At 42.3% G+C, this 15,004-nt stretch overlaps 1 protein-coding gene and 1 long non-coding RNA gene across 3 annotated transcripts in view; one reads left to right on the forward strand and one right to left on the reverse strand.

Moving 5' to 3' along the window:
• mtcl2 (microtubule crosslinking factor 2) overlaps window positions 1-6,194 on the reverse strand; it is a 112,047-nt gene extending 105,853 nt beyond the window's left edge. The window contains exon 1 of one of the 2 annotated variants that reach the window (XM_069141565.1): window positions 4,876-6,194. In XM_069141565.1, coding sequence (XP_068997666.1) covers window positions 4,876-5,871 — 996 coding nt within the window. In that variant the 5' untranslated portion in view covers window positions 5,872-6,194. The remainder of the gene's footprint in view (window positions 1-4,875) is intronic. The other variant, XM_069141566.1, reaches the window with a different exon arrangement.
• LOC138193474 (uncharacterized) lies at window positions 5,735-13,981 on the forward strand. Its single transcript, XR_011177866.1, has 3 exons — window positions 5,735-5,826; window positions 6,133-6,347; window positions 12,895-13,981. It is a non-coding gene; the product is annotated as an uncharacterized lncRNA (long non-coding RNA).
• The last annotated feature ends 1,023 nt before the right edge of the window (window positions 13,982-15,004 follow it).

Genomic DNA, 15,004 nt, shown 5'->3' on the forward strand with positions numbered 1-15,004 from the left:
ATATGATGCTGTATTGGCTATGCTTTCTCTCTCCTACCCACAAGGGAGCACCGAGGAGGTCAAAGGTCAGGGGTTAGCTATTAGTTTCCCTTCGAGGAAACTCTTAACAGTCCCTGAAGGGGAAATGGAGTCTTTTGAAGCAGCAAGCATGAAGGGCAAAGGAAAAAGAAATTCCTACACTCTAAAAATATGGAGTAAAAATATGAACAGCAGCCAAACTCCACTCAAAAATAATCCTGATCAAATGATTAATTTACAGCAGTGTTGTTGTCTACCCCTCTTTAGACATATGAACATGAATTATTAATTTCAGCCTGACAGCAAAAATTGCATCATCCCTCTGAATCACATTTAAGGTGCAGCTCTTGTATTGGCACGGGTCTTCAGTAAAGTTTAACCACACCTCATTAGAAGGAGTCTGGGTCACTCGGCTTTATGGGACAGCAAGACAAAATCTCTCCTATGTACTGTGTGTGTGTGTGTGTGTGTGTGTGTGTGTGTGTGTGTGTGTGTGTGTGTGTGTGTGTGTGTGTGTGCGCGCGTGTGATGTGTACGCATCATAAGCAAAAGGAGTCTGAGCGACTGTAGTAGTAGTCGTAGTAGCGCTGTCATAATTTACTACAGTGGAGAATGTGGGTCAGCTTCTGCGGAGCTCCAACTGTAGCAACAACAAGCTCTGGGGATGCGTGCGTGTCTGCGCGCGCGTGTGTGTGTGTGTGTGTGTGTGTGTGTGTGTGTGTGTGTGTGTGTGTGTGTGTGTGTGTGTGTGTGTGTGTGTGTGTGTGTGTGTGGAATATGAAAGCAAGACAGGGAATAACAGTAAGCAGGGTGTGCCTCAGTACCTACTACCACACTGAAATAACTGTTTGGATTATATAGACTAACAATTTTGGGTAAAGTGTGTGTGGGTGTAACGTGCAGCAATGTGAGTGTGTGTGTGTTTGTGTGTAAGCAATCTTGTGAAAGAGATTTATTGATCCAGCTAAAAAAAGACTGCAGCAAGAAGCAATCTGCACACCACTGACTATCGCTGCACATCTGCAATAGAGGAGAGAAGGTGGAAGAAGGGGGAAAAGGTGGGAAGAAAGGGAAGGAAAGGCCAAAAATGAAAGAAAAAGGGGATGAAGGAGAAGGAAAACAAAAGAAAAACAGAATACCCAATGAAAGAAAAAAGACAAGAAAACACAAAATAGAAAAGAGGGGGAAAAAAAGGAAAGAGCAGGAAAAGAAATGAAAAGGGGAGAGAAAGCAAAACAGGGATGGGAAAAACAGAGCATGAAAGAAATGTAGACGTGGAGGGAGATATAACACGACAGCAGAGAGTGAGGAAGTGAGAACACGAAACCGGGGAATCACAAGTTAATGTGGTGAGAGACTGAGACACATAGAGAGGGAAGAGATGGTCCACTGACCTGCTTTTCACGGCTAACTAAAAGAACAGGGAATATTGTCTCAGTCGTGTGAGCAATCAGCCAGTCAGGAGATGAAATCAACCAATTAGCTGCCATGTTCTTGAGCCAGACGGGTTCATGTTAGAAATTAGAGCGCACGTACATCTGCTGAGCCGTCCTCCCCACCTGTCATTGGACTTTGTTTTTTTGTAATCATGTTCCTAGAGCTCTGAACCCAAATCATCTGCAGTTAAATTCCTGAAGCACATCTGTTTACACAAATTCTGTAGCTGTGGGCATTATCAGTGTGTCACCCTTTTAATGAATGAAAGAACACAACAAAAAACAAGTGTACAGATGTTTCAGGGGGCGGGGGAAACAAGTTTTCACTGTTAGCTTTCCCGATTCCATTGTGGATCATTTGAAACAGCACTTCGCAGTACAATATGATGTAGTGTGCAGTTCATTTGGTCAGTATCTGATTGTTGAGTCTATTTTATCTAAAGAAAAGTATGGAAACTTTTAAGATGTCCAATGACAGACACTTCTTTGTTTTCATGCCAAGAATTGAACTTTCTGTACAATAAACATGAGGCTACAACTAGGAGACTGCAAGCTTAGCTTAAAATGAAGCTAAACTAACAGGGGTATATGCGCACATATTGTCCTAAATAGATTTTATTTGTGTCATAGGGAGGTGTCATAATGGCCAACGCTCCCACATACATTTAGCCATATTTAGATAGAAATAGCCAATGTATTAGTATAAACTCAAATACAGAGGAGCGAGATGGGTTTCATGTTTGTTTAACCAGGCAGTAATATTGAGTTAAAAAGGAAGAAAAAAATGTATGTCTGTCACATGTACTATTTCTTCACAAATCATGTATTTTCATTAGGTATTCACATTTCAGAAAAGGAAAGCAGCCCTGGGCTCAATTAAAAGTCATTTTGTAACGCATAAGCTTATAAATGGGAATTCTTAATACGTCAAAGTCAGAGGACTGCCTTATACAAGCTAGAAGACAAAAACAAATCACCGAAGGCATCATTACAAGCACTTAATGACAGTTTCTGTACCTTAATTGGGGCTCAATGTCAAAGTGATTCTTTGCCATGTAAAATATTCTGAATATTGGAGGATAGTAATACGGGGCTGAAACAGTCATCTATACAAGCTGCACAGATGATCATCTGTTGACTTAAATTGCAGTCACAGGACAGACATTCCTACACATTAAATCCAAGAAAGACCCATCTTTGTGACACTCTGTCGGGCCCAGCTGTAACATGAAGCCAGCAGTAAAGGCAAAACATGTGGACTTGAATGATGATTCAATTATTTGTTGAACTTAACGGTGAGTGAACCCGGCTTTGTCAAGGTGTGTGGGTGGCATGGAGCGACTCGGCTGTGTTAAACAATTAGTCAAACTGTTGTGAGCCTGGCACCTGAGGATAAGTATGCACTGGCTGTTGGACGACATATCAGTACGACTGCATGTATCGTAGAAGGAACATTTGACCACATATTCTGTTGTACCTTCAATGGGAACATTACAGAGGTATAAAGTCAGAATTAATGATATTCCAACAGCTGCAAGCTGTCTTGATCTCCTATAGTAATTAGTGAATGGGAGACAGTGGCTGCACCAGAGAAAGAGTCTGCATATTAATATGCAGTACATGAATCCGTCATGAAAGACAGACAGGCGAGAGGCGTGAAGTATGAAATAGAAAAAGAATGAGCATTAGTGGGTAAAAATAAAGAATGAGTGAGATTGAGGACTTAGGAGAAGTCGGAGAGTCTGACGCCTCGGCAGCATGTTCTTTAGATCCTCTGATTACAAACCAGGTGTCCCTCAGCTGCAACAACAGACACTACAAGACTTACAGTGCTTCACTGCTAAACCTCCCATGAGGCTTTGCCGTGGTCCACTGAGGTAGCTCCATTACATGATGTCCTATATTCTGTCAGCACAGTGACAGAGACATACTGTGTACGTGCACCCACGAGGAGGATATACATTAAAAAGAACAGGAAAGGAGCCTCTTGAGTGAGGCTTTTGAATTATTTTTTTAAGACAGATTTTAACTCAAGAAAAATCAATTGGATTTTAGAGGAATCGCACAAGTAATCAGGGTGACATCTTCAACTTGCTCATTGCTCAATATGTGCAAAACTCCCAGATCTAAATTTCCAATGATATCAAAGCTGATAAACTCAAATAAGAAATGTTAGAAACAGCAAATGTTTTCTTATAAATGCCTTTATGTAACAGATTGATTAGACACATCGATTGTCATTGAATCAACAAATGTCTTTCAACACTAATCAGGACTACGTAAATATATGAAGCAATCCATTTTGCTGGCTGACATAACTGAAGTAATAACGTTGTCAATGATATTCAAGATTGTTTATTTGGTTAATTTTCAGAACAGGTTAATTGAATCACAGTTTATGTGCATCATGGTTGGTGCTAATTGCAGCCATTGTGCTAAAACAAAGCAAATATGTCAACATCACCACAATGATCAGTGGAAAAAAAACATCAACCACGTGACTCCTACAGAATAAAGATCCAATTTGGGACTAAAGCAAGAATCAAAACACCCCAATAGTTAGAGAATTCCCACAGAAAACACAGGGTGGTCCTTGTGCTTAGGCATTTGCTGCTGATCAATGCCCACCCCCAATCAATCTCTGACAATTATTGGCTTGTCTGGTCACTGCCATTTAGTGCTGGGAGACATGCTCCCTAATCTATCCCTCCATTAATCAATCACTCTCAAGGCAGGATGGATCAGCTTGACCGGTGGAGCCACGTATATTACGTTTCACCACCTGCAGGCACATTGTAGGAGCTGAGAGGTGCCCTTTGTTTCAGAATCTAGTGACATAAAATCACACTGTGAGTAATGCAGCGACGTTCTGGTTAATGCTTTTAGGTGTTTGACAGAAACATATATAGTGATTTCACTATAAGCTTCAGTCACTGACAGCCTCCTTACTTCCATCATGAGGGCAGGAGAAAACAACAAATAACACCATCTGCCAAGTTATACTGAAGAGCCACTATCTGCCCAAATATCCACCAATTGTTTTACAGCAGTTCACACTTTAGAAAATGTGCCATTCTGGGGCTACAAGACAGCATGTGTTGCTCATGTGCCACCAAGGGTGCAGACTCTCTATTTACATCAGCATCATCCTTGTAGTGAGTGGCCATGGGAGGCATCCAAAGGAATCTCTACACCCTGGGAAACAAGTCAGAGTGAACTGGTGAATAAGACAAACAGATTTCAAAATAAAACACCATGATTTGGACAGAGAGGGTTTGTTTGGCCTAAAGCAGGAAGACGGTGTCCCTGATGGAGGATCTGCTCTCTGTGTTTGTGGCAAAAAGTAGGTAGGTGAAATAACTTCCAAGAATATAAATCTACATAATGATAGCTGACACTTCAGAAAATGTATTGAACTTACTTTGAGGTAATCGTTCTCAGATCTCAGCTCTTCTATCTCCCTGACAAACTCCTCCTGCATGCCGTCCATAAACTCCTCTGTGAGGTCTGAGAAAGCCAGAGATGTGCTGGCAGGCACCCTGCTGTCAAACGAGGTGACCGATCGTTCGTCACCGGGGGATATGCTCCCTTCCCCGGTGTCAGTGCCCAGGGAGAGCCGGTCCTTGTAGTCCCTATCCGTGCTGGAGCAGGTGGTCTTAGCTTGCTGGCTAGCTCTGTCCGCCAACGCACCATCCCTGAGTGGCTTCTCGGCGTCCGGCCCGCCGCCCCGGCTGCTCCTCGACTCGGCGTCGCTGCTCGCAGCGTCCGCGGACAGTTTGTTTTCCTCAGAGGCGCAGTCCGATAGCTCAGAGCTGCTGTCGGTCGGGGAGAGCTTCCCGGGGGCGCATCCGGAGTCTTTGGATAAATCATCGGATCCAATGCTGGCGTCCGACACCTTCCTCCGCCCGCCGGTGCTCTTAGCCGCCTTGGATGCGGAGCTCTTGGACAACGCGCCGCCGGAGAAGGAGGATTTGCCACCCGGTTTACCACCACATTTCTCTGCTTTGGCGTCCTTTCCAGCGAGACTTCCCACGGGGCTGCGCCGGGAAATACGGCTACCCAGATGGATGGCTCCCGGCTTGACGCTCAGGGTTGGCGTCCCAATCCCTCCGCGGATCTTCGTGAGCGACCACCCGGGGACATCCTTCGGTCTAGCCGGGGACGGGGCCCGGTTTATCTTCTTCTTCTTCTCGCCCGGAGGCTGAGCGGACAGCATGGCAGAGAGCTCCGCGGTTTCAGGCCGGGGGTTCGGTTGCTGCTGACCGGGCACAGCGTGCTGCGCCTGGCCGCTGTCCGAGCTCTCCGTCCCGCCTCCGCTTTCCATCTTCTGCCGGAGATGGAGTCTCCGTTCCTTGGGCGAGGCGAAGAAGAGGTGAGTCGGAGAGTTATGGACATCAACCTCCTTTGTTTTTGTCATTCATTCCGTTTAGGCCGAAACAAGAGAAACAGAAATGAAACCTCCTATTTGGTGAAACAGGAGGCAGAAGTTGGAGCGTGAATAAACAATTGCAGAGCAACAAAAGGAAGAGATCACTCCTGCTACAATGGGAGCTTGTAGCGCAACAGGACAAAGCAGGAAGCAGAGTCTCAAAAACTGCCAAAAAAAAAATCTAAATATAATCCAGTTTTCCGCTGTGTGAGTAGTAAATTTATAAATGACCCCGCTTTGTTCCGCCAGATCCTCCCCTCCTCTCTTCAGGATCCCTCTGCCTCGGTGAAACAAACCAGCCGGTTCCTGCTCAGAGGAATTGTGGGTGAGAACAGGGAGGCGGTGTGCTGCACGGTCACTCTCTCCCTCTCTCCGCCCAGATAACAGGATGAAGCTCTGGAGGAGAGGGAGAGCCTCGTTTCTGCAGCTCTCTGTCGCCACCACTGCAAGACATGAGAAGAAAAGTAAGTGCAGGTAAAATAAATTCATGTGTATGGACACCAGGGGCCATGCAAGGCATTTCAAATACACTTTACTTCCGAGGATATTTCCATACAGGTCAGTGGACAAACAGCATGTGTCGCAGGCAGGAAATCCACTTAAAAAATTATAGACAGGTTCAACTTCTGTAGCTTCAAACCCTGAATTCACCTGAGCCCATGTGCAACTTTTGTTCTTAAAGAGTCTTTTATTTTGGTTAAAGTTCAGGACTCTATTTAAAAACGTTTTGTTGTAATCCATTTTTTCAAAATATGAAATTCAATTAAATTCAGTGCAGTACAACTTTATTTCCCCTTGTGCCACCAAAATGAGTAGATATGCAGAGGCAGATATGCTAAAAGTAATTAAAGGCCATAAGGTTAAAATGAACTATATAGGCCTATGAATGCAAATAATAATAGTCTTTTATTTTAGTTAGTCTTTTCTGTCAGTACTGCATTGAGGAACTATAAAATAAAGATTTCTGCCATGGAAAATATGAAAAACATACTTTATCTGCTGAAGATAAATTACAATATGCAGAGTGGCACTTTTAACTACGTGTGTAATTGGACAAAAATCTATTCAATAGACAGACCCAAACACAGCTTTTCTCAGCATGATTAATTCATATGCTTTCTGTTGTGGGAGGTCAAAGCAACACCTGACTCCATGCAGGACCTTGTGTGCACATGCCAACACTGTACAGTGCAGGTCTCAGGTAACCAGTCTCTCCATCTCCTGGTCAAATATCAGAAGAAAACTCATAATTCCTGTCATGTCTCCTATCACATCATGCATGCCATAGTTTTAGCACATAACATTAAAAAAAAATTATGCTGTGACGTGGGTGATTTTGGTGTTGACATTTTCATCATCATCTTCCACAATCTGTAGATATCCCTGTGTATTTTATATCTCAACTTGTCCATCATCTTTACTAGATTGTATTGACCTACACATTGTCCTCCTGCTGCTGGCTTTTGCACCATGTAGCTCCTTTTCCACAGAGCTGTCCATTATTCTATCATAAGTAATCATTAAATCCTAGGTAGCAATTAATATCCTTAAATTCTCATTTACATGTAAAGACAATATAAAAGTGTGGTGAGGCTCTTTTGTCATACCTGAATGTAAAAAAAGATAGTATGAGTCAGTATGAGTCAGTATGTAGACAGTATGCGATGCTGAAAGGCTGTAAAAAGCCCTATATTAGCCTTTCATTGGTCCTCATAAAGCCCAGCACTCTTGATCCTGAAGTACATACCTGTAAATATGGTCTCAAAATGGTATATATCATGTACATTCTCCCAGGCAGCATGTTTCTTGACATGATACAAAACGACAATACGATGCGATGCGATGCGATACGATACGATACGATACAACGCAACACAATATGACGCAATACGATAGGATATGCTGCGACACGATATGATATGATACTCCGCGACACAATACAATATGATACGATATACTTTATTGTCCCCATTGGGAAAATAAAGAATATGTTTCTTAGAAATAATGTTATGCTATGTCCAAAATGCACAATGCTATTTGTGTGCCATAAATAGCAAGGTTTAAATAAAAAAGAGTCTGCATTTCACATATAAATTTACAATACAGTCCAACACTTGAGATATATTGCACAAATTAGGCTTTTTTTTTTTTCATAGCTTAATAAACTAGCAATGTATACAAGCTTAAAAACAAAATATTGCACAGCCAGTCTATGTATGGTACGGCATATTGCATATTGCAGAGCATGTAAGAAGCATGATGGGTAAAAGTCTGTCTCTGCAGTATTTTCTTTAAGTGACATGGAGGTTATGTCATCTCCAGCCATTAACAGATGCTTAGTTTCATTATTAAAGCTAAAAAGCAGAGCAGGATTTCCTCCACTGTACCAGCATAATCTCCAATGATAACCTTATGCATGTTTCCCTCTCCATGTGTTGTGTTTCCTCAACAACTGTGTGTACCCACTCTCACAGACAATGATGCTGCACCATAACTTCAGCCGGATGAGCAGCAGCAGCATTTTCTCTTCATGTTCACTCTCTGGTGCTGATTTTTGTCTCTCCTGCGGCTGTTTGTGAAACGGCGACCGTCATCTGAGTGAAGTATCATCACAGATCCAATACATGTCGATTCAGTCTGCAGTGTGAGAATCACACTCTGTGAATGATTTATGAGCAGAAAGTCCAGAATGACAAACACAGAATTAGAGCAGTTAGACTAGTTTTTATTTCGTAAGGATCAGTATGATGAATGGCAGTTTGTCAGGTGCCGCAGTAGAGGGGCGCGTTTAATACCTGACAGTGTTCACATGCACCATACTAATGTGATTGTACTGTGACAATAATGCAAATAATGTAAGGCTCAAAAATAAATCTGATTGTGATGAGAGACAGTCACATTCAACTTGAGAGTTTACAGGGTTCTCAGTACATATTTTTCACACATTCAAACCCAGCTTTTGAAATGAAAAATTACACTGTGCAAAGCTCACAAGTGTGTAACATTTTACTGGATTGTCTTGTGTCCCATTTGGTGAACACAGGGAAACGGGGGCACCTAAAGTTTGTTTGTTTTTTTTAAACATGGTTTGTCTTGAACAGAACCTTAATATCTATCAGAGATTTATTGGAGGAGTCGCAGATGGCTTGAAGTTGAAAAGAATACAATTATTTGACATTTGATCCCTATCTGACAGCCATCTATGGCTCCTACAGATTTATTGAATGCTCAGTTTTTTGCCAGTCTTCCAAATCCTCTCCCCAAATTGGATGAGGGAAAAAAAATAACCTCGACCTTTTACTTGCCTATCTCCCTGGCAACTCTGTGCACCACCCTAAACACAGTTGATGTGGGCACATCAAAAGCCTGTACTCAAAATGTCCATGTGTCAGCCAATAAACAAAACTGAGGACTTCTAAATGATGTGGCCAATCGTGATCTCTGTCCACATGAAGAATATTGAGAAGACCTTTGAATGCTGCTGTGGACATCCTGAAGTCAGCCCTCCACATCCATAAAACCCAATCCACCCTAAAACCTAAAGCCATGAGTGTGTAGATTGGGATTAGGCCTGTAAATCCAGTCCATGCTGGGGGAAAGAAAGTCTGAAACAGTTTTTTTTAATCATACTTCTAAATACATTCACTTTGTCACTTTCTTTTTAAATCTGAACTCACTACAAAGATACAGCTATGAGCAGGAGGGCTGTATTGACATCATTCATGGCCAGGGACCCTGCAGTGGCAGCCACAGAATTACATCTAATAGACTGCGCATCTTAATCCATGTTTCAACACAGCTACACGTCTGCTTTAAAGGTCTGACAATGTTTTGCAATGGAAATCACAGAATAACAAATATTCAGTAATTGTCTACATCCTTGATCTTCTTTCACAGTCTTTTTTTTTTTTTTAACACTGATTGATTGTTTTAATTTAGCCTTTAACCAGGTGAAAAAATGTGTTGTCCCAAAGTACTTACATGAGAAGAAGTATGTACAGAGGAAGTGATTCATGTTACATCTGTGGTTTGTTTTGGCAATAAAAATTATTAGAAAGCTTTGTGTGGTTAGCAAGCAAACAAGCAGTTTGGCTTTGACAGAAACAAATTGACTCGAACAACAAAGAGGAGAAAAGAGAATCAAGAAATCAAAATGAAAGAGGATCAAAGAAAGACCTTTCCAATAAATTAGACCTTTTTGAAAATAGACACTTTGGATTGTCACAAAACGAAAAGCACCGGTGTAATTAATGACATGAATAATGGCACAGTTCCATTAAGTGCCCCAGTAAGTCATGACAGTGAACTAGTATACATAATAGTTGGACCGCACATAAGTGGAATGCAGCCGCCATTAATTCTATAGAAACATATACTTGTGCTTTCCCAATATGTCAGAATGTCTGCTGTAAAAAAGGACTATACAAAGACCTTGAAACTTAACCAGCGATTTGGAATTGAATCATCATTAATTTAATTATCTTTAGATGTGGATTTCCTGCTGTGACAAACTAAAGTCCATTCCGTCATGTCAGGTTATTGTTTCTATTCTGCACATTGTAATTCTACAGTACACCCTTATTAAGTATCCAATTTAACATGGAAATCGTAATTTGGAGTAGTAGAATAGATACTTGAATCATTCATGAACAGCCCATCTGTTGTTGGTGGTAAAAGGCATTCATTGAATAATTAAGCACAGCACAAACAGTGGCCATTTTGGCCCTCACAAATTCCATCATGAAGTCTCCTCTGCTAATAATCCTATACAACACACCAGGTAGTGTTTAGCCCATTCATTAAATGAATTACCCATTTTTGCAATGGTAAAACTTCTTGTACAGTATATTTATATAATATTATTTGTATATTTATATTTTTTAATTTTTTTTCCACATTTATTTAGATTTTTGTTTTGATAATTTATCTATGCAAAATGTTTTTTCGTACATCTTCAACACAACCTGCCAAAACTGCACTTTTCTGTAACTTTTGCAAACATGCTTAAGCAGATTTATTTTTTCGTTATCACATAGCTTTCCCTTGACAAAACTGATCTGAGATTGTGGCCACAGGTATTTTCAGTGTGGAGCTGTTTAATGGGAAATTCCACTGTGCCTGCTTCTATGTCTCTGCTCTGCAGTCTGCTTATTGAAGCGGTGTGCTTATCTATTAAGCTATGTAGCATGGCTACAAGGCCAAAGCTACACACACAAACGCGCACACACGTTGTCATCTACAGTCTCCCTGCTCTGGGCACCCTACTGGTGTGGACACAAGGATTCCTCTGTCACAAAACAAACTAGTGAGCATGTTATAAGCCAATCATATTTGCATTTAGTGAGAATCAGAGGTGTAGCTCCATTTTTTTTAGGTGTACAGCTGCGCGGTCTCAGACACCGGCACATGCACATGCACTGTGAAGTTGTGGCTCGTTTTTAAGGTTGTGTAACTACTGTTTAAACGGTGGACATACAATAGTCAATAATGTATATTTCTCTCACTTTACTAAAGTCAACTATATAACCCTGCTATTTTCAACAGGCATTGTGGATTTCTCATCTAAAGCGTGATTGACTTCAGTCACAACACATTCCTGCAAATGTTTCACAATAGAAGCCTAACTAAGACATGAAGAGTTTCTATCTATTGAAACACTTGAGGGCTTTTAATTTTAAATGTGTGCAAGAAGTGTTGAGTTTGTATTAACCTTCTGGTATTATGGTTTTGACCAAACAGATGACAGTGCAGTCATGGAAAGATTTCGCAAATAAATTCGTATGTGTCCTCTGACGGAAATTCCCCTTCAAGCTCAGCATTTTTGTCTTTGTTTCCGGAGTAAGCTGGAAGCTGAGATCCAAAAATTTAAGTACGCACAAAATGTGGAAGACTTCATGTATAAACAGTGCGTACGCACTAAAACTTTGCATTCGCTGGTTTCCACGTACACGATGGGATGTATAAAATTCTCATGAGCCGTGAGAATGTGTGGGCCCTACCGCAAACTCCTGTCGGCTCTGTAACTTGGTGATTTTAACCTGCAAAGCAGTGATACTCGCCAAATATTTCAAAATAAAGTTTACACTACAGATGAAATGCCCTACTCATCGTGCCAGCTACAAGATTATGATTTATAAAAGGAATAGTGCTTGTATGTGTGCATGGTACAGTTTTATAAATCTGAAGATATTTTTGCGTTTTTGCAGTTTTTGTGTGTACGTACACTTTTAGTGTGGATCCCACGCACTGTTTTATGATTATATACACCCTGGTCTGTCCAATCAGTACAGTGACTTACATTGTATTTAGTTTCTTTTAATTCACCTACGTACAAAAACAAAAATACACCTTTCCATCGTTATTCCATCATAGAAGATGATAAGATAAGATAAGATAAGATAAGATAAGATAAGATAAGATAAGATAAGATAAGATAAGATCATTTATTAATCCCACAGTGGGGAAAGTTAGTCGTCACAGCAGTATAGAAACCCAGTTAGAAAAAAAGGTGCACACAAGAAAAAATACAAATACGTATACAATAAAAATAAGATAGATTCAAAGAATTTTTTTTGAAAAACTAAGACCAATGAATAAATACACACACACACACACACACACACACACACACACACACACACACACACACACACACACAAACTGTATACACAAAAATAAATAAATACAACTTGGGATGAAAAAGAAGTTTGCTATGACAGGTGCTACATTATTTTAGGCTGGTGTTGAACAGTCTGACAGCCGTCGGGACAAACGACCTGCGGTAGCGCTCTTTCCTGCACTGAGGGTGGAGCAATCTGCCACTGAGGGAGCTACTTAAAGCTCCTACAGTCCCATGGAGGGGGTGAGGTGTTGTCCATGATTGATGTCAGCTTGGCTAACATCCTCCTCTCACCCACCTCCTCCATTGATTCCAGAGGATTGTGCAGAACAGAGCCAGCCCTTTTGACCAGCTTGTTTATTCTCTTCCTGTCTCTCTCTGTGCCTGCACAGCCCCAGCAGACCACTACATAAAAGATGGCAGACGCCACCACAGTGTCGTAGAATGACCTCGGCAGAGTCCTGCAGACTCCGAAAGGCCTCAGTCTTCTCAGCAGATGGAGTCGATTCTGGCCCTTCTTGAAGAGGACATCTGTGCTGTCTGACCACTCCAGTTTATTGTTGAGGTGAACACCCAGGAATTTATAAGTGTCCACAATGTCAACGTCCAATCCCTGGATGTTCACCGGTGTAGTTGGTGTTGCCTTCCTGCGGAAAACAATCACCAATTCCTTCGTCTTGCTGGCGTTAATCCGGAGGTGATTGAGATCACACCAGTCGACGAAGTCAGCGTTGACCTCCCTATACTCCAGATCGTTTCCTTCTGATACACGTCCAACGATGGCTGTATCATCAGAGAACTTGTGGATATGGCAGCAGTCAGTGTTGTACCTGAAGTCTGACGTGTACAGGGAGAACAGGAAGGGGGAGAGCACTGTGCCCGTGCTGCAGACCACCACATCAGACACACAGTTGTGAAGCCTCACATGCGGTCTATTGGTGAGGTAGTCGATGGTCCAGCTTCCCCCCTAGCAGTGATGGCTGTATGGCGTTGAACGTGCTGAAGTCAAAGAACGTGACCCTCACAGTGCTGCCAGTGTTCTCCAAGTGAGAGAGGGATCTGTGCAGCAGGTAGATGACCGCGTCCGCCACACCGATGCCTGCTCTGTGAGCGAACTGCAGGGGAGCCGAGAATGATCCTCTCCATCGTCTTCATCAGGTGAAAGGTTAAGCCTTCAGGTCTGAAGTGATTTAGCTCCTTGGGGTGTGCAGTCTTGGGGACTGGAACTACACAGGAGGTTTTCCTGTTGCCTTCCTCACCTTCACTCTCCTCAGTTCCTTCCTCAGCTGATCAGACGTGATGGTGAGAGGGGGAGTGGGGGGTGGCTCCTTTTGATCCTGATGGGAGGAAGTGTTTGACACCTAACTAAGAGTGGAGTGGAGGTAAAAGGTGTGAGGAGGGTGACTTTGATGTCACGTGGGGGTAGGTGGGAGACTGCCAGAGAGGTTGAGCTGTGGCCTGCACTGTGCTCTGGAGGGTGGGGGAGGGAGTAGGGGGCAGAAACAAAGCTGTTGAAAAACAGGTTTAGTTCTTTGGCCCATACCTGCACTCCAGATTCTGGGCCCCTCCCACCACCGTTGCTGTGGCCCGTGATGGTTTTGAGCCCTCTCCAGACCTCACATTCACATTCCTTCTGTAGCAGTCCTTTCCTTTTTTCCCTTTTTAGTTCCTCTTGCACCCTCTCCAGCTCCTCGCTATCCCCAGACCTGAAAACCCTTTTCTTCTCGTTCAGCAAGGCTTTCAGCTCCGGGGTCACCCAGGGCTCATTGTTAGAAAAACACCGCACCTTCTTGGTGGGCCCAGTGTTCTCAACACAGAGAGTCATGCAGTCTGTGATGCAGTGGGTCACTGAGGCCGACATAGCACGTCCCAGTCAGCGCCTCACTGGCCTCCTCAGACCATCTTCTCACATACCTGGTGGTGGGGAGTTATTTGTTCACCACGGGTATGTAAAGAGGGAGGAGATGAACCAAGCTGTGATCTGAGCGACCCAACTGATAGAGCTGTAAGCGTTCTTTGTATTTGCATACAGACGGTCCAAAGTTGTATTGTTCCTGGTGTTGCAAGAAACAACAAAAAATTTCAACCAAGAAAGTTAGAATTTATAAATGAAAAAAAAAAAAAATACCAAAGAACTAATGAAAAAAAAAACATAACAAAAATTTCCCATGATGACCCTAACTTGTCTTATTGTCATACACCCTTCAACAGCAACCATTATTACTTTCTTCATTCTCAAGTTCAGAACCTGACAAAGGTTTTAAGTGACACTGACTGGTGGGGGGTCTGCAGTATGCAGCTATATATATATATATATATATATATATATATATATATACTTTTAAGTCAGCACTCTGGATGGTATTTTAACCATTGGTAAATTACATGATACGATGATCAGTAATAGACATGAACATTCAGTGTTTTATAAATAAGGCCCCTGGTCACTTCACAACAACAAACTGGCACTATGACACCTCACATCACCCCACTGTCCTCCAA

This window comes from Embiotoca jacksoni, unplaced genomic scaffold (assembly GCF_022577435.1).
Source record: "Embiotoca jacksoni isolate LCO1_2020_lvr unplaced genomic scaffold, fEmbJac1.0.p SCAF_9, whole genome shotgun sequence".
In the NCBI taxonomy this organism is placed as follows: domain Eukaryota; kingdom Metazoa; phylum Chordata; class Actinopteri; family Embiotocidae; genus Embiotoca; species Embiotoca jacksoni.